Source organism: Callithrix jacchus, chromosome 14, assembly GCF_049354715.1.
Source record: "Callithrix jacchus isolate 240 chromosome 14, calJac240_pri, whole genome shotgun sequence".
NCBI lineage: Eukaryota > Metazoa > Chordata > Mammalia > Primates > Cebidae > Callithrix > Callithrix jacchus.
In genome coordinates this window covers 59,560,755-59,580,135 of record NC_133515.1, presented here as the reverse complement: position 1 = coordinate 59,580,135, position 19,381 = coordinate 59,560,755, and the positions used below count along the sequence as shown (strand labels likewise).

The 19,381-nt window shown below is 40.9% G+C and overlaps 1 protein-coding gene across 4 annotated transcripts in view; it reads left to right on the top strand.

Annotated features, from left to right (window-relative positions):
* Positions 1 to 19,381, top strand: part of EML6 (EMAP like 6) — a 275,731-nt gene that overhangs the window by 220,902 nt on the left and 35,448 nt on the right. For all 4 annotated transcript variants that reach the window (XR_013526605.1, XM_035272567.3, XM_078349319.1 and 1 more), the window contains 3 exons: positions 3,525 to 3,701; positions 11,206 to 11,407; positions 11,517 to 11,643. Coding sequence is in view for 3 of the 4 variants with exons in the window: in XM_035272567.3 (XP_035128458.1) it covers positions 3,525 to 3,701; positions 11,206 to 11,407; positions 11,517 to 11,643 (506 nt within the window). In the remaining variant the exon portion in view is untranslated. The remainder of the gene's footprint in view (positions 1 to 3,524; positions 3,702 to 11,205; positions 11,408 to 11,516; positions 11,644 to 19,381) is intronic.

The window sequence follows — 19,381 nt, the reverse complement described above, 5'->3', positions numbered from 1 at the left end:
ATAGTTTTAGTAGAGCTAGGGTTTTGCTATGTTGCTCAGGCTCGTCTTGAACTCCTGTTGCCCACTTTTTAATGGGGTTATTTGTTTTTTTTACCTGTTAAGTTCCTTTTAGATTCTGGATATTAGACCTTTTTTAGATGCATAGTTTGCAAATGTTTTCTGCCATTCTGTAGGTTGTTTTCTCTGTTGATATTTTCTTTTGCTGTGTAGAAGCTCTTTAATTAAACTTGTCAAGTCTCATTTGTCAATTTTTGTTTTTGTTGCAATTACTTTTGAGGACTTAGTTGTAAATTCTTTGCCAAGGCGGATGTCCAGAATGTTATTTCCTAGGTTTCCTTCTAGGATTCTTAGTTTGAGGCCTTACATTTAAACCTCTAATCCATCTTAAGTTAATTTTTGTATATGGTGAAAGGTAGGGGTCCAGTTTCATTCTTCTGCATATGGCTAGCCACTTATCCCAGCACCATTTATTTAATAGACAGTCCTTTCCCCATTGCTTATTTTTGTTGACTTTGTTGAAGATCAGATGGCTGTAGGTGTGCGAGTTTATTTCTGGGTTCTATATTCTGTTCCATTGGCCTGTGTGTCTGTTTTTATTCGAGTACCAGTCTGTTTGGGTTACTATAGCCTTGTAGTATATTTTGAAGTCCAGTAATGTGATACCTCTGGCTTTGTTCTTTTTATCTAGGAATGCTTTGGCTATTCAGGCTCTTTTTTGGCTCCATCTGTATTTCAGAACATATATACCTATATTTTAATCCTCATAGCAGCTTTACATGATAGTTGTCAATCTGGTTTTACAGATAAGGAAACGAAGGCTCTTTGAGGGCAAAAGACCCACAGCACTGTGATCCCAACCCAGAGGCATCCATGTGTGACTCCATGGCCTAGACCATGAAGCCTCTCAGTTTTTCCTGTGGACTTAAGCATCATTTCACATCACTCCAGCTGTACTTTCCCTTCCTGTTTCAGTGCCCCCAAATAAGTATACTAAAACGAAATGTAATTTAACCAAATGGTAGAGGAAGATGAGACTTTCTTGGAACAGATGAGCAATTATTATACAGAAGAAAATGCACAAGAGGAAAAGTCATGTTTTAATGCTTCCCAAAGTGACAGGCTCTTGCTCTGAAGATTTAATTGGTCACCCTGTGGTGCACATTTGTTCTTCCAGAGGCTGATTCCTGATGATGTTGGTTGTGGAGTCCCTCCAACTGGTGTTTCCTTGGCCAACTTCCCTGGTAGTGCCACTGCTGTGAGCACTGAAGAGGTAGCTCATCGTGTTAGCCCCAGTATTGTGAGGCCCTTCTACTGAGCATGAGGGATTTTGGAAAACCTTTTTCAAAGATGCATTTTTTTTTTTAAGAAACAATCATGGTAAACTAATTCAAAGCTTACCCAGCAAATTGTTAAAATATGACAAATGTTAAAATGTCCGTTTCAAATCCATCTGATACAGCATGGTACAGTTAAAGTAGTACCATTTTGGAAGGCAAACTCTCTGGAGCTAACCTTCCCCCTTCGGCTTCCTAAGCATGCTGTGACTGCAGTGATGTAACCCCTCTGTGGGCCTCAGCTGCTTCATCAGCAAAATGATAGCAACATATCTACCCGAAGCAAGGCGCTAAGGAAGGGACCCCTTGAGGACTCTCCTTCCGTCTAAGTTCCAGCATTTTTAACAAGTTTATTTAACGCTTTTGCATTATGGATTATCGTGTCATTCTTAGTGCTCCATACTAAGTGCAGTTTCTGTAGCTTCCAGCAAGTTAGACATTTCCTTCCCCTGGAGAGCACGGTGTCTTGATCTGGCCAAGGGTGTTGTGTTGGGGTGTCTGCCGGGGAACAATACCAGCTCCTTTTTCTTTCCTGCCGGGATGATGAGGCCAGCACCACCGTAGGGATTGCGAGTGGACTAGGAGAGTCTTAGAGATGGAATCTAGAATTTGGAAGGGAGTCAGTGGCCAAAAGCCTGCTCCCAAAACCAGCAAAGGATGATTCCCTGCTTCTCTTCCTGTGAAGGTTAGGTTAGAACATCATAAGGGATCACAGGACCAGATGCAGATTTTTGGTTCCACCTCTGTGTGCGTCCAAGAGAAACATACAAGATTAAATGAGGAGAAGTTTGAGTGACAAATGCAGAGTACCTTACCACATTGTGATTAAAACTCCTGGCTGCATCTTCAAGTTTCTCTTCTAAGCAGTAACACCAAGCGGAAAACAACAGAAATTAGGCAAGGTACATAAGTAACATGCAAAGCAGTTTCAAATTCAAAGGGAGAGGTCTGGGCTATAATTTAGCTATAGTTCTCTAATTTCTTATACTCCTTCTGAACAGTGCTTTGTGGAAAGAAACTGTAATATTAAGGTATAATAGCAGATCTTGAACGAAAGTAAATGAGATAGAATCTCCCAGGAAAGTGATAATGTTGTTGTTATTTTCTTTTTTTTTTTCTTTTTTTTTTGAGACAGAGTTTTGCTCTTGTTACCCAGGCTGGAGTGCAATGGCGCAATCTCGGCTCACCGCAACCTCCGCCTCCTGGGTCCAGGCAGTTCTCCTGCTTCAGCCTCCTGAGTAGCTGGGATTATAGGCACGTGCCACCATGCCCAGCTAATATTTTGAATTTTTTTTTTAGTAGAGACAGGGTTTCATGATGTTGACCAGGATGCTCTCGATCTCTTGACATCGTGATCCACCCACCTCGGCCTCCCAAAGTGCTGGAATTACATGTTGTTATTTTCTATTACTGTTTTAAGAAAGTGGAAAGAAAAACCTCAATCTTACCAGGACTTAACTTGTACAAATTACAAATATTCTAGCCAAGAATTTCAGACGAAACAGTTTTAAAGGATAAAAGATTCATGGCAATACAATATGAATAGCTCTTCAGATTTTTAAAGTAGTCTCTCTAGAGCATAAAGGATAGTAAGCTTGCTGCAGAATCTTATTACTTTTTCCTCCAAGGAAGCAGTCATTTTTTTAAGGTTGTGTCTTGTAACTTTTTAAAATAATTTGCTAAATGATCATCTCCATCGATCAATCTAGCTCAGATTCTCAACCAGGAGCAATTTTGCTTCCCAGGAACATTTGGTAATGCCTGAGGGACAAGGGTATGCTACTGGCATGCAGTGGGTGGAGACAAGGGATGCTCTCAACATCCTGGCATGCATGGAACAGCCCCAGTGACAAAGAATTCCAGCCTGAGACATCAGTGCTGGGGTGGGGAATCTGGATCCAGCTTGTGGTTTATTAAATGATAAATGTCTAGTTACGAACCTTATTATTGTCAACTTTCAAAATGTTCATTTTATCTAGAGAAAAACATTTGGATATTTGACTACTGTGTTGGTTTCTTAAGACAATGCAAATAACCACTTTAAATATGCAACTTAGAATTTGCATACCTTAGCACTCAACACAAACACCTAATGTTGGCAAAGTCATTTAGAATTACTCAGATGCCGATTGTTTCTTTTGAATAAAACTAGGTTGTGCGAAACTATAATTCTCTTTCCTTCTTTTTCAGATTGAGAAGATAGAGTGGGACACATGGACCTGTGTCCTGGGGCCCACCTGTGAGGGAATCTGGCCAGCACATAGTGATATAACTGATGTAAATGCTGCCAGTCTTACCAAAGACTGTTCCCTCTTAGCCACTGGAGACGATTTTGGTTTTGTTAAGCTGTTTTCATACCCTGTCAAGGTAATATTCCGTTATCTGTACTTGCTTGGTCTCATTAATAATCCCAAATCTATCTATTGTAGATAGATTTTTAAAAATTTGAAGTCATAAGCAGTTCATAGTCTTATTTCTGCTATATAAAAACTTCCCTGAGTGACTAATTTCAGTACAGTTCTCATGGCATAGAATTCTACCTTGAAAGGCCTTTAGCAGTCACCAAATTCAGTATCTCACAAACTGCAAAGTAAGCATTACCTTTACAGCCTCTCAGACCTGTGCCTTTCTAACTTGTGTTAGATGCTTCCACGGATGAGGAACTTACCACACAGCAGCCCAACTGATGCTTAAATACCCCCAATTGTTAAAGCATTTTTCTTTATGTTGAGCTGAATTCCTTTCTTTTTAAATAAAGTTCTACCTTCTGAATCACCATTAAACAAATTCAGTTTCTCTAACAGCCTTCATCTGTATTAAGATCACACTTGACTCCCTGAAGTCTCATTTTTTTTCCAGCCTGACATCACTAGTTCCTTCCGTCATCTCCCATATCCCATGGCTTACAGCTGTCCCTCCCTTTAAGCACAGTCCAGTAGATCAATTCTTCCTTCAACTTTCTAGTCTAGAACTGTATTCAGTGTTTCAGTTGTAATCTGATCAGCTCAGAGCAGGTGGGACTACTACCTTCTTGGTTTTGATTTTTACATTTGTATTAAATTAAAATGGCATTGGCCCTTTTGGCTGCCACACTATACAATTGAATCATAGATATCATTCTCAAAAATATTCAGGTTATCCTCCAGCCTGTACTTACACAATTGATTTCCTAAGAGTATAGAACTTCACATTTGTACCAAAAAAGTTGTACTTATTGCATCTCAATGTGCCGTCCTATCTGTGTCTTTGGAATACCTTGCATTTTCTCTCTCTTGCTGCATGTCATCCTCTGTTTTCACAATCCTGAGTTCTAAATCACAGAAAAAAAGAGACTGGAACAATCAAACATCAGCTCCAGGAACCTCCCCCTCAATTCAGGTTTACATTCCACTTATTTATTTACTTTAACTAATGCATGAATGAGTAACAGGATTTTGCTCTGTTGCCCAGGCTGCAGTGCAGTGGCATCACCACTGCTCACTGCAGCCTCTACCTTCCAGGCTCAAGTGATCCTCCCACCTCAGCCTCCCAAGTAGCTGGGATTATGTACATACCACCATGCCAGCTAATTTTTTAACTTTTTGTAGAGATGGGGTCTGACTATATTGCCCAGGCTGGTCCTAAACTCCTGGACTTAAGTAGTCCTCCCACCTGAGCCTCCCAAAGTATTGGGATTACTAGCACGAACCACCACACCCAGCTGACATTCTCTCTATTTATCTACCATTGTAACAATTCTTTAATCAGTAACAGACATTTAAATTGACCTCCCTGTACAGTCTTGTATTTTAGTTCAAGAAGACATCATTAAACACATGGCAAATGTCTTGCCTAAAGACAGGTGGCTTGTAGTCTCCGTCATCCTTAATCTCTCCTTCTAATAAACCAACCAATAAAATATGTGAGGTTAGTTCACAATGTATCTGTTACTGTCTGATTATCACTATTTTTTCCAAATTCTTATCAAACTTCTGTGTAATATTTCATCATAGAATTTTCCACAGATTACATCACCACCTGGATCAGTATTTGTCAGAGCCTATCTGTTTTCCTTTAGGATACAGGAACCACTTTATGTTTGATGCCACCTCCCCTGATTTCTAAACTCTTCAGCTGTTACTGTATTATTTCTTTGGTCACATTCAAAGGCACCTGTACTCATATCAATGAGTTCTGTTTTCTCCTTTCTGGTTCGAAGAGCCTTCTCTTTGACAGAGGAATTGAGAAATTGACTTTCAGTTCATGTGAAGTCATCTGATTAAAAAGTGTTCCTAACTTTTCTCTATTTTTCTCTATTTTCTATCCCTAAATAAATCTTTCACGTCCCTTTAAATAGTCTTATTTTTTTGTCTTCAGCATTCCAGAAACTACACTTAAAAATCTGTGCAAGGCTTTGTATTCATCCTCGGTTATGTGCTCCTCCTGTCATTTGTACATTTTAACCCGAACATACCAATTCCCTCTACAGCTACTTTGGTGACTTTGGATGATTTTCCTATCTTCTCCTTCCTTTATTAATTATATCTGATTAAATTATCATGGTGAGTAGCCCTTTCTAAGATACATATCAGATTACGTCCAGTGTTACCTTCATTGTCCATCCCAAAGCCACCAGGCAACCTCCTGCCAATGATCCATTATTTACTCACTGCACATACCTGTAATCACAGCTACTCAGGAGGCTGAGGCAGGAGAATCGTTTGAAAATGGGAGGTGGAGGTTGCAGTGAGCTGAGATCATGCCACTGCACTCCAGCCTGGGCGATGGAGTGAGATTCTGTCTTAACAACAACAAAAAAGTTGAACTCAAAGAGGCAGAGAGAAGAAGGATGGCAGCCAAGGATTGGGTTGCTGGAGGAAATGGGGAGATGTTGGTCAAAGGGTATAAACTTTGAGATAAGTAAGTTCTGGGGATCTGATGTACAGCCTAGTAACTATATTTAATGATACTGAATTATTTACTTTAAATTTGCTAATAGACTAGATCCTAAGTGTCCTCAGCAAACACACACGCACACACACACAACAGTAACTGTGTCATGATGAATGCATTAATTAGCTTGATTGTGGTAATTATTTCACAATATATGCATGTATCAAATCCTGTTGTACACCATGAATACGTACAATTTTTGTTAATTATACCTCAGGAAAGCTGGAAGGAAAACGTAAATTTTAGACATCAGGATACTTATCCCTAAATGTTTCATCATGCACATCATTACCTTGACTTCAAGATTTGCTTATGGTATTTTTAAGGTAAAATTTAGATATAGTTGAAATATATAAAGTTATAGTATTCCATCCGATGAGCTCTGACAAAAAGCTCATATACATATACAAACATCTCTTATGAAGATACATAGGCAGTGCCACCCCAGGCCATTTCCTTATACTTCTTCTGGGTCAGTCCCCATGCCCACTCCCTCCTCAGATGTAATAACTGTTTCAGTGTTTGTCAGCATAAATTTTACCTGTTTAAGAATTTCGTATAAATGAAATAGGTACTGCTTTTTATCTAGCTTCTTTCACTCAGACGATGTTTCTGAGATTCACCCATGTTGTTATATGATAACAGTCTATTCATTTTCAAAGATGCGTAGAGTTTGGTGGTGTGGATATAACAGTTCATTCATCCATATTCCTAGGACGAACATACTTTTCTAGTTTTTGGTTGTAGTAAAGCTACTATGAACATTTTTAGACAAGTCTTTGTGGACATATGCTTTCCTTCTCTTAGGTAAATATATAGGAGTAGAATTTCTGAGTCATGGGGGAAAATACAACATTTTAAGAAACCGCCAGACCTTTTTCCAAAGTTGTAACATTTTATATTCCCACCAAAAATGTAAGAGTTCCAGTAGCTGATACTCAGTATTGTCAGACGCATAAAATTCGGCTGTCCTAGGGCGTAGATAATGCCATCCAGTTGTGATTTTAGTTTGCATTTCTCTGATGACTAAGATGCTGAGCACTTTCTCATCTATTTACTATTTGGGGAGTGTCTATACAAGTCTTTTGTCCATGATTTTAAATTATCTTTTTATTCTTGAGTTCTGTGTTAGATTTGATTGAAGAAGTAGTTTCATAGCTTAAAAACCACCAGCCAAATATGAATTCTTTTGGTAGGAACACTTCTTTTTTAAAAAATTCATTTACTTATCTTTTGAGATGGAGTTTTTTCAATTGTTGCCCAGGCTGCAGTGCAGTGGCATGATCTCGGCTCACTGCAACCTCTGCTTCCCGGATTCAAGTGGTTCTCCTGCTTCAGCCTCTCGGGTAGCTGGGATTACAGGTGCCTGCCACCATGCCCAGCTAATATTTTGTAATTTTAGTAAAGATGGGGTTTCAACATGTTGGCCAGGCTGGTCTCGAACTCCTGACCTCAGGTGATCCACCCACCTCAGCTTCCCAAAGTGCTGAGATTATAGGTGTAAGCCATCATACCCAGCCTTTTCCTCCTTTTTAAAATCTGCTTTTTCTGGCACACTTTCCTTCCCAAATACATGATTCTCTTGCCAATGAATATTTCCAGCTGCATAGTCACACTTGTCCAGTTGCTCTCACTCTGTTGAGCAGAGTTCATTACCTGTTATGAACTGAATGTTTGTGTCTTCCCAAATCTGTGTTAAAGCCCTAACTCCCAGTGGGTCTGTATTTGGAGCTAGGTCATTTAGGGAAGTAACTAAGGTTAAGTGAGTTTATTAGGGAGGGGCCCTAATCTGATAGAATCAGTGTCCTTATAAAAGAGATGCTGGAGAGCTAGCTTTCTCTCACCACCACACATTGCCCCCTCTTCATGTGAACACACAGTGAGAAGGCAGCTACCTACAAGCCAGGAAGAGAACCCTCACCAGGAAACAAACTGGCCAGCACCTTAATTTTGCCTAGCCTCTAAAACTGAGAAATAAATTGCTGCTCTTTAGCTACCCAGCCTAGGCATTTTGTTATGGCAATTCAAGCAGACTAATGTACCATGCCATTGCTATAGTCTCAAATTGAGTTCCATGTCATCAGTCTTGGTGATGAGATCTTATTTCTACCACACAGCTCTCTCTGTGTCCAAAATTCAGGTTCTGTTTGTTAGCTGCTAAAATCATATTATTATCTTGGGCCTTTTTCTCATTCTACTTTCCCATGAGTGGGCATCTCTTCCAGGCATTTTTCTTTCCATGACAAATGTATCTTTATTAATATTCAATTCTAGTTTAAAGCCTTCTCAATTATATCATGAGTGCCCTGCATCCGCCTTGTCCCAGCCTCCATGAGACACACTGTCCTTTGCCAGAGCCTAACGAGCACAACCCGCTTTTGTAGTACCTTAAACCACAAACCAGAAAACCAAATTCTGTTTTTTGACACCATCTGTTTAGCCTGCTGATTGCTTATCATAGCCTCCCTTCCTTTCCAAACCTAGACCCTTCTGCTAAATGAAGAGGCCAAAATGCCACTATATCGTTTGCATTTTTAAAACCCTCCATGCCCTCAAGTCCTTAAGTTTCTTCCTCAGAATGTCAACAGCTCTGGAGAATGGTTCTTTAGAGAGAAACTTTGCCTGGAAAATTTTGCAGACAGGGAAATTGAAAAGTGAATGTGGGGGGAGAATGCAGAGCCTTCATGAGATTCTCAGGAATTTCCTTCCTACAAGAGATTGACAACCAGTGCTCTGGAGACATAGTCCAGATTTTCTTGTTTTAAGACAGAGTCTCACTGTTGCCCAGGCTGTAGTACAGTGGTGTGATCTTGGCTGACTGCAACCTCCACCTCCCAGGTTCAAGCAATTCTCCTGCCACAGCCTCCCAAGTAGCTAGGATTACAGGCAGCTATCACCTCCAGCTAATGGCGGGTCTCGGACGCCTGACCTCAAGTGATCCACCCGCCTCTGCCTCCCAAAGTGCTGGGATTACAAGCATGAGCCACTGCACCCGGCCCTATTCCAGGTTTTTCTGGTGCTATCATCCATTATTTCATGACTCGATGGATAAAGAGAGTTGAGGTGATGCAGCAAGTTCTGACAGGTGTAACAAATGCTGTCTGGCTTGAAGACCCAAGAAAGGTCGTTCATCCCGCTGACTGTGCCAGGTCCTGAGGACGTTTCCTCCACAGTCCCTGCTGGGAACCACTCAACATCCCTGCCAGTGTCTTCCTCCTGAGACAGCAGCTGGTTTCACAGAACCTTCTAGCAACTGTGAATTCCCTTTATTGTTGCATGGATCTTGTTTCCTATTCTGAGAATCTTGAATCACACACTGCTGGAAGAATCTCTGCTTTGTTAAATCTCTTCAGTGGCCCAGAACGTTTTCTCTCTTTCTCTTCCTCTATGTCCCTTTTATTCCCTCTGCAACCCTGAATCTAATCCCTTGGAGTCTGTTTGACCCTGAACCTTTCTTTTTGCATTTTTTTCTTCCATCCCATCTAGAAACCCTGTGTCCCTCTTATAAGTTAAGAGGGTAGAGAGGCATTCCTCATGCTGTTTTACTTCAGTAAAGAAACAGCCTGCATTTATAGTGTATAAACTGGTTGTAGTCCTGCTTCCAGTTAGAAGACCAGCAGGGCACATGGCAGCAGCTGCTGTGACCGTCCTGTTTCCATGCCCTGTGGATCTCACATGTTCGAATGGGTTTTTCCTGGAAATTCTTTCATTTGCCTATTTGCTAGCAAACTAATGATTCTGGAGTGCCTCCTGGAAATCCGACCTGCCTGTTTGCTTCAGGAATTATTCTAGACTCAGTACTCTACTGAGGAATGGGCAGTTCCACTAGCTGTCGGCTAGTGGTTGGCAAAATGCAGGGCGATCTTGACGAAAAGTATTTCAAAGTCATGAACGCTCCTGCACCTGTTCCCTGCCGCGTATCTGTGCTGGTTTCAGATTCTCCAGCATGGCAATCCAAAACCCTCTGGGAGCCACTTGTAAATTACTTACTACAGTTTTCATCTAGGACACTGGTGGCCCTCTGATGACCTCAGAGAGTGCATGTGGCTTCCCATATTGTGTAAGGTATTCCCTAGGAGTCGCTGAGAGGATGGAAAAACTCCACCTCTTTAAATGGCTCCCACCACAGCTGTTTTTGCCAGGCTGTGGCTCATGAGCTGAATATGGAAGCTCTTTCTGGTGCCAGCTTTGATTTTGCACCACTTGTCAGGATTGCCCTGGTGTGAGCAGCTGACTCACATTCCACCCTCCACCCTCCCTCACCCGGGGATAAAGGTGGTGTGGCCTGGGCATACCACTCCAAAAAGCTTTTAGCCATTACTGATAAATTCTGTTTTACGTATTTGGCTATGTTTGTTAAAAAGGGGCTTTGTCTTTAAATCAATGTTTGAGTGTTTCTACTATTAAAAATGCTTTCTAGTGTCTGTGGCAGAAACCAGTCTGTTCATTTTACATCTTACTTCAGTCCCCAGGTTTATGAGAGATCTTTTGCTCTTCTGCCACTGCCTGCACTATGGTACAAAAGTCACTGTAGGGGATGGCTGTGAAGTTTTGATCTCACATGTCAACCAGACTCACACTCAGGAGTTTACACTAGAGACCTATGGCGACAGCACATTTGACATTTGCGAAAATCAGAACAAGCTTTTTATATGTCCATACATTCTCAGAAAATAGGTTCTGTAGTCTATTGTTTCATTCATTCCCTCAAAAAATATATATTGAGGATATATTGTGAGCTGGGTACTGTTTGAGGAAAAAAAAGACCTAGTGCCTGCCCACATGGAGCTTACATTCTAGTTGAAATGTAGGGAAATTGCTGTTGAACTGTTTCATTTATATCCAGTAGAAACCAGTAGAAAATAATGTGGATAAATGAGCCCAGAGAAAAGAGTAATGAGACAGTGGCTGGGGTAATCACCAGTTTTGGGCTTTACAGGGACAGCACGCCAGATTCAAGAAATACGTGGGGCACAGTGCGCATGTCACCAATGTGAGGTGGCTGCACAATGACTCTGTGCTGCTTACGGTGGGCGGTGCAGACACAGCCCTGATGATCTGGACCAGGGAGTTTGTGGGGACCCAGGAGAGCAAGCTGGTGGACAGCGAGGAGTCAGACACCGACGTGGAAGAGGATGGAGGTGAGCCCCCACCTGCCATGCGTCTCCTGTGCCGACTGCACCTCCCGCCACCTCCCTACCTGGGCCACTGCAAACCAACTGGCTCCCCAATCTCTTTCTGTTGTTTGAGGCTATGACAGCGATGTTGCTAGAGAAAAGGCCATTGACTACACCACCAAGATTTATGCTGTGAGCATCAGGGAAATGGAAGGCACCAAGCCACACCAACAACTGAAGGAAGTTTCTGTGGAAGAAAGGTATGGTGTTGCCAGGTTTGTCTGCTTTTATTATACCTGATGACAAGAAACTTGTTTAAGCCAGAGTGCATTTTCTTTCCCCTCAAAGTTGCTACTCAAGTCAGTATTTTATAAACCTGCACAGAGTCTTAACCTGTATACAGGCTTAAGCTGGAAAAAACTGCACAACATCCCAGTACGTGGCAAAGGGTGGTTTATGCTTTGTGGAAGTTGGTTATGGAATGTGACTTGAATAGACATGAAATGTGGTTGGACTAGACTTCTCCTTGCCCAGAAAAAATGCTGGGGTAGCTCGAAAGCAGTCATGACTGTGGTGGCTGACAGGGAAGCCTGCTAAGTAGCAAGGTAGGAGGGAGGACAGGCTTCTGAAGTCATGGAGGGAGATTTGTGGAGCTGTGAAAAACCGTCTTTTCTTCTAACCAGAATCTGTGCCTTACACTCCATCACTTGGTGTATCTTCTCTTACTGTGTCTTCATTTGCCCAGATTTATTCAGGTGGGTTTGGCACTTCTGGCCTATCCCATTTGATTTCGTTGCCTTGGATGCTCTGTGTAGAAAGTGTTTTCTAGTATTCTTTTAGGGCTTTTTGATGTGCTATTTTAAGTATTTTAGCATTTCTAAAAAGAAAAGCTCAGAATTACTATATTATTTAATTTATCATATTCATGCTAAGAGAGGACATTGAATAAAAACTCTAATAACTAAAAATTTTGTGGATTTCAAAGATTTTTAAGAATTCCCTGAGGCCAGGTGTGGTGGCTCATGCCTGTAATCTAGCACTTTGGGAGGCTGAGGCTGGCAGATCACCTGAGGTTGGGAGGTTGAGATCAGCCTGGCCAACATGGACAGACTCTATGTCTACTAAAAAAAAAAAAAAAAAAAAAAAAAATTAGCTGGGCATGGTGGTGCATGCTTGTAATCCCAACTACTCAGAAGGCTGAGACAGGAGAATTGCTTGAACCCGGGAGGCGGAGGTTGCAGTGAGCCGAGATCACACCATTGCACTCCAGCCTGGGCAACAATTATTTGTTGGCTGTTCACATTGAGGTAGGCTTGATGTTCACAGTACACTGGTCCCACAATATATAATTTATGTGATTCAAGTAGTTTTCATTTGGTATGGCTTTCTGCCTAACAATAACTAATAAGTCTTATCTATCACTTATTACTATTATGTGGGGTTTTAGATGCAAAGAAACATAACCTCCTCCTGCTGCTTAAATTCAGTGCCAGATGTTAAAATAAGCTTGGTAAATAGTGGTTGTGCTACTGGCAAGAAGATTGAATCTAATGCAAAAAAGCTGAAATTTTTTCCCTAGCATCTTTGTTAGATGTTACAAAGATTCAAAGCTCTCTTTTAAGAAAAAATTACAGAGATTTTTCTGCAGTGGTCTTTATAGTTCATCTTGCTTGAAACATGGTTTTAAAGTGGCCACAAGCAGAAAATAATTTTAAAAGTCCTACTTCTAAAAATTAAGGGGAAAAAAGAACCATATGCGCAGAAGTGCATGAATAGGCCTCCCACTTAAATAATCCACTCTAAAAAAAGGTTTGGCCTGAATTACACATTTCTTTGAAAAAATTACCCAGCCTTTCTAATTTCATTTCCAGTATCACATAGCATTATGAAATGAGTTGAGATGGCCATTATTCCAAGGGTGTTTCTGGCTGATTTCTCTAACTCAGTTGTACATCACGCTGAGATTCATGCTAGCCACCAAAATATAATCATTTAACCCAAGCTCCAAATTCCAAACACTACAGCTGATTTCAAATTTAAACCAAGGTTTAGGTTTGGGGAAAACCCAAAGGAGTTTACCTCAAAAGGGGGAAAGCATAGTTTTTCAGAGCAATTTAAGATATAGTTACAAGAGAAATTTACAATTGCTGTCACCTAATCCTCATTTTCTCTCATTGCCTCTTTGGGCAAGTCTGTCAAAATCTTACAGTGTCCAACTTGGTGAAAGGTAGGAAGAGTGATGATCAAGAGAACCCTAATAATTTTTCATTTTAAAATTCAGAATTTTCAAGCTACCCCATTTTATTCATCATATCAGATAGGAAATTGTATATTAGCATACACTGGACTGACTTTTTTTTTTAACGAAAAGAAAAAGCCTTATACTGTGAGATGGGGCAGGCAGTTTAGTACTTGCATTTAAAAAAAATTCACACCAGGATTTAGTGAAGAAAACAATTTTAAGGTCTGGAGGAATAATCAAGCCTTTTCTATAGAGAGCAACTTCCTAGATAACTTAAAAAGCCTTGACAGCCTCAACTCCCAGAAGGAGCTGTAACTAGAGCACACAGTGCCAGCTGCACAGCATGATGGAAACAGAGCAGGGCTGTGCCAGGTAGGGTCAGTAGTAAAGAGTAGTAAATGATGCCCAACTTAAAAGCCTCCATGGGGGCAAATCATAATCAGTACCAAGAACAAGCAGTCTCCGCCAGTCCTGGTCAGTAATTTTAGGGGAGCCTCAGCGATCAGAACTGTAGGCAGCTTCTGAACTACAAAAGAGAACGTTGCCAGGCCAGGTAGGGCATTCCGGAATTTGGGAGAAGGCAGGATGAGTGACAGGATTGGGAGGGTGGCACAAGATGTCAGATGGCATCTTAGTCCTCAGCCAGGGTATAAAACAGGGCTCATGGACTCCAGCATCCTGGAGTGAGAGAGGGGCAGAGACAGAGAAATGCTGACATTAGGACCACATGAACCCAGGCCATGGCCACCTTTTCCCTGAGAATATTCAGGGCCATTGCCCAGCAGCCCCTGACACTGCTTTCTTTGGCTACTTCAAGCCCTGCTTGAAGATTTGAGAGGCAGGGGTTTTCCTTGGCCTTCCCTTCATTGTGCCTTCTGTATATACCTGCAGACACCTCTATATACCTGGGCACTTCAGAAAAAGAGACTAGTGGGAGACAAATACTCGAGGACTGAAAGAGATGTGAGCTTGGAACAACCACTCCACACAGGGTCCTTAGCACTGTTTTCTCTCTTAGCAATGTTTCAGGCAGCTCTACCTCTGGTAAATCCCCTGCCCCCTTCTAAAAGCAATTAGAAACTTTTAGTGAGATGACTGTAGCACCTGTTCTACTGAGAAAAATGCCTTGGAGGCAGCTATGCTAAATTTATATATCAATCACTTTTTAAGCAGCTGAATTCCTAATTCTTAAATTTTCAGATAGTTATGGATTGTTTCTACTTAGACTCAGTTATTTGACTTTAAAATAGCTGTGAGACTTCAGATCATCCTTCCTTGTACAATTGCTAATGATACTGTGAGTTCTTATTCTTCAGAAGCCATATGATGTTCAATTCTAATCTTTCCGAAAATGAGGAAGCGAAGAAGAAACTTAGAATTGCTCTCAAAAGAATCCTGGGCTGTACCTACCAGATATGTAGTGTCTGTGAAGGGTTCATCAGATATCCCGACTACTCCCTTCAGCTTTCCTCTAGCTCACTGAGATGCCCTGCCTCAGTGACCTAGACTTGTCTGGCTGGTCCCCAACCTTGGGTGCTCTTGCTGCTCAGCTGCCACGTGTGGTGCATGGCTGAGGAAAGTCATGAAGTCCTTTTTACTTTTGGGAATCCCTCCTTTCACTCCTGATCTGGGCACTAGGGGCCACCCCACGGCTGCTGTCCTTCATCCCCAGCTCACATGAAACTAATTCTGTTGTTTAGGAAGCTTTCCAAACCTTCCCATCTCAAGTGCCAGGCTCCGACCTGACACACCTCTCGCTCTCAACTTTGGACCTCATCTCCTTGGCCGTGTTTTCTCATAATGTAATCTTTTGTCCATCTACAAACTTAAGATATTTAATAGATACTTAAAATGTCAAGAAAGTTCCTTTTGGGGACTAAAAACGGGGGAAAGCATAGTTTTTCAGAGCAATTTTAGAAACAAAATGCTGATGTTGTCACAACGTTGAGGGATGCTGCCCAAATCCTATATTCAGACTTCAGCAAAAACAGTTCTCCCCAACTCATCAAGTGATAAAATGCCTAGTGTTTGCTCAGTACTAAATTACTAGAGTTGTCTGTAAAATTAAGAATTTTATTTCCTCATTAGCAAAGTCATACCTAGTTTACATGTCATTTTTTGATTTGTAACATGAGGGCTTTCAAGGGGGTCACCCAACCCAAATTGGCCTAAGCCAAAGGGAACTTACTGGTTTACACACCTAAGTATCCAGGGGTAAGGCAACTGCAAGTGTCACTTGTTAAGAGAACTCAAATCTTGCTGCCAGCAGGATTCTGGTTTTTCCCTTCATATTTCAGTTCTGCTCCTCTGGGTTATTGCACTTCTTCAGGTAGAAAAATGGCTGCAGAACTTACAGACTCTGTGGGTCAAAACCAGAAGGAAAGAACTGCCTGTGATTCACAAGTCCCCACAAATGTCTTATGAGATGCTATTGGCTCTAGTGGGCCCCAGGACTACCCTTGAACCAATCACTATGGGTTAGGAAGAAAAAGTCTTTGACTATTCCCTTGGAAATAGTCAGCTGCCGCCATAGACTAACAATGTAATCACTTCCACCAGAGGTGATTTGGACAGACCCAAAATAGAAAATGTCTACTACACTTCAACTTTTTCTTGTCATATATACACTCTTAAAATGCCCCCTTTAAAAATATCCTATATATAGGCCAGCTGCGGTGACTCATGCCTGTAATCCTAGAACTTTGGGAGGCCAAGGTGGCTAGATCATAAGAGGCCAGGAGTTCAAGACCAGCCTGGGCAACATGGTGAAACCCTTTCTCTCCTAAAAATACAAAAATTAAGCCGGTATGGTGGCACACACCTGTAATCTCATCTACTCGGGAGGCTGAAGCACAAATTGCTCAAGCCCAGGAGCGGGAAGTTGCAGCAAGCCAAGGTGGCACTATCACACTCCAGCCTGGGCGACAGAGCAAGACTCTGTCTCAAAAAACAATAAACCCCACTATTATATATATAATTTGAAATGCGGTTATACCATCTTCCCAAAAAGAGGCATCTCAAAATCTCAGCCATTTTTTTAAAATTATTTAAAAAATAATGGAGGGTCAGCTGGACTGGACAGTCAAGGATTCCTCCGCTAGCTATATGTGAGTATTATATAACTGTATGGTAATATGAATGCCAGCATTCAGGATGTATCTTTTGTTTGTTGTTTCAAAACATACACATATGGAAGTAAGAAATAAGAGTAGGAAGTAACATAATACTCTCTTAAAAGTATATAGCTCTCCAAATGTCCCAGGTTCCTCTGGAATGTCAGTGATGCCCCTGTATTTTGTCATTCTCAGGGAAAAATGTGTATCCTCTCGCCCTCCCATAAACTCCTCCCTTGACAAGAGACTGGCTTAGAGCTTGACTATTCCACAGACACATATAAGCTGTCACTCTGGGTGAGGGAAGGTCAATTTGTAGAGACATCTGCCAGGAGGCCCACATTTCAGGTCAGTCTAAATTCCATTTTTGTCATTTAGTTCTCTGGGCTAAGATTTGGAGTTTTATAGTATCAACTTAGAAAAAATATATATATATTTTGAGACTGGTCTGGCTCTGTTTCCCAGGGTATAGTACAGTGGCATGATCCTGGCTCACTATAGCCTCACTCTCCTGGGTTCTAGCAATTCTCCCACTTCAGCTCCCCACCTGGGACTGGTGCTACAGGTGTGTACCACTATACCCAGCTAATTTTTTTTTAAGAGACAGGTGGTCTTACTATGTTTCCTGGGGTGTTCTCAAACTCCTGAGCTCAAGCTGTCTTTTCACCTTGGCCTCCCAAGCGCCCAGCTCAAAAAATACATTTCTTTTTTACATCTCCAACTGATACTTGAATTCTCAAGGGGAAGATATGTCAATTAAACAAATTACTGTTTTATTTTTTAAGTCACATCATTTGTCACTCTGCCCTCATTTTTTTGGTGACAGAGTACCAGTTAATTTATTATTGATAGATATTCCTTTTTAAAAGTATAGTTTATATTATTTATCTCTGGAAGGAATATTATAACCCTTTTTTTGGCTCAACTGATTTTAATGAATGATTTGTCATTGTCATTGCTTTATGTTTAGATTGTCACTATTTGGTCTTTAGCAGACCCTTTGTAGTACTACTGTGTACCTTTGAAATTGTCTGTTTTTGATAAGGGGTCCCACGCTCGTCCTTGGTATTTCTGTCCTGTGAATGGTACCTGGGCTCTATGAGTACATATTAGTTGGAGATTTGGAGAACACACAAAATTTAGTTCATTCTCCTTCAATTGTTTTTTCTAATCAGAAGTGGTGATTATCACAGAAAAGAACCTTAGGCTATTTTACTGTTGAGCAGTAATTACTATCATTTGTAACTAGTTTTGCATATGTGTAGGTATTTATTACCTAACATTATATTTGTATAACTTTTTAAAAATTAGAGATGCCAGTAAAAATGCCACCAAATTAATGTCAAAAATTATTAGAGACATTTACAACTTTACCCAGTTAAACAATTTTGGTGACAGTTTTATACCACCATCTCAGGGTGCCACAACAATCAACTTAAAAAATACATTAATGCTGAGGTTTATTACTTCTAAAAATTGTAGTCTTATATTCACTTTATGTTTTGTTATTCCCATATATCTTTTAAAATTATGTTTAAGGCCAGGTGTAGTAGCTCACACCTGTAATCCCTGCACTTTGGAAGGCTGAGGTGGGAGGATCACTTGAACCCAGGAGGTTGAGGCTGGCGGGAGTTTAGAGGAGCCCGGGCAACATAATTAAACTATTATGGAAAGTAGCATATAAATACTCATAATTAGCTTATGATTGTTTTCTCAATACACCTGAGTCAGCCATTTGTAGTTTTTTCTAGGTCCTTTATTAACAACTGCTGAGGCATACAGCTTTTGACTGTCTATCCAGGGATGAATAAAAGAATGTTAGACTTAACACTTCCTGTTTCTATGTTATCTTTATAACATTGTTTTACTTATTGCATTTTTCACCTATCACTGAAAAAAGGTTCAACTGCTCCCTTCTTACCTGAGAAGCTGGATAACATACAGCCAAAAATCAAAATCTCAAACTCACCTAAAGCATATTTTTTTCCTTCCTCAGCAGACTTTGGGCTTGTTGCCATGCCAGTCTCTCCTGCTTAGCTCGGGCTAAAAAGGTCATCTCTCCCTTAAAAAAAAAAGTCTGAGGCCAAGCATGGTGGGCAAGCCTGTTATCCCAGCACTTAGGGATGCCGATGCAGGAGGATCACTTGGGAGGAGCCTGGACAATATAGGGAGACCTTGTCTCTACAGAAAATTTAAAAATTAGCCTGATGTGGTGGTTTAGCTACTTGGGAGGCTAAGATCAAAGGATTGCTTGAGCCTGGGAGATCAAGGCTGCAGTGAGCCATGACCACGCCACTGTACTCCAGCCTGGGCCGTAGAGCAAGTCCCTGTCTCAAAAAAAAAAAAAAAAAAAAAAAAAGTGGGGCAGGGCGGGGGGAGTCTAAATTTAAAAAGTTCATTTTTCATGCTTAAATTGTATTGTCTTAGCTTCAACTCAATGTAGGTTACTTTATAAATTATGGATAGCTATAGATACTGTGATATTTATAGTTTTAGTCGCTGATTTGTTATATTTTATCCAGATATTCAGCTGTTTTACCTGGGTAGATGACATGTACGTAGCCATCTTCTAAAAAAAATTTCAATGTTTTTATACACTCTTTCAATAAAGCTTTATGCATTAATTAAATACTGTTTGTATTT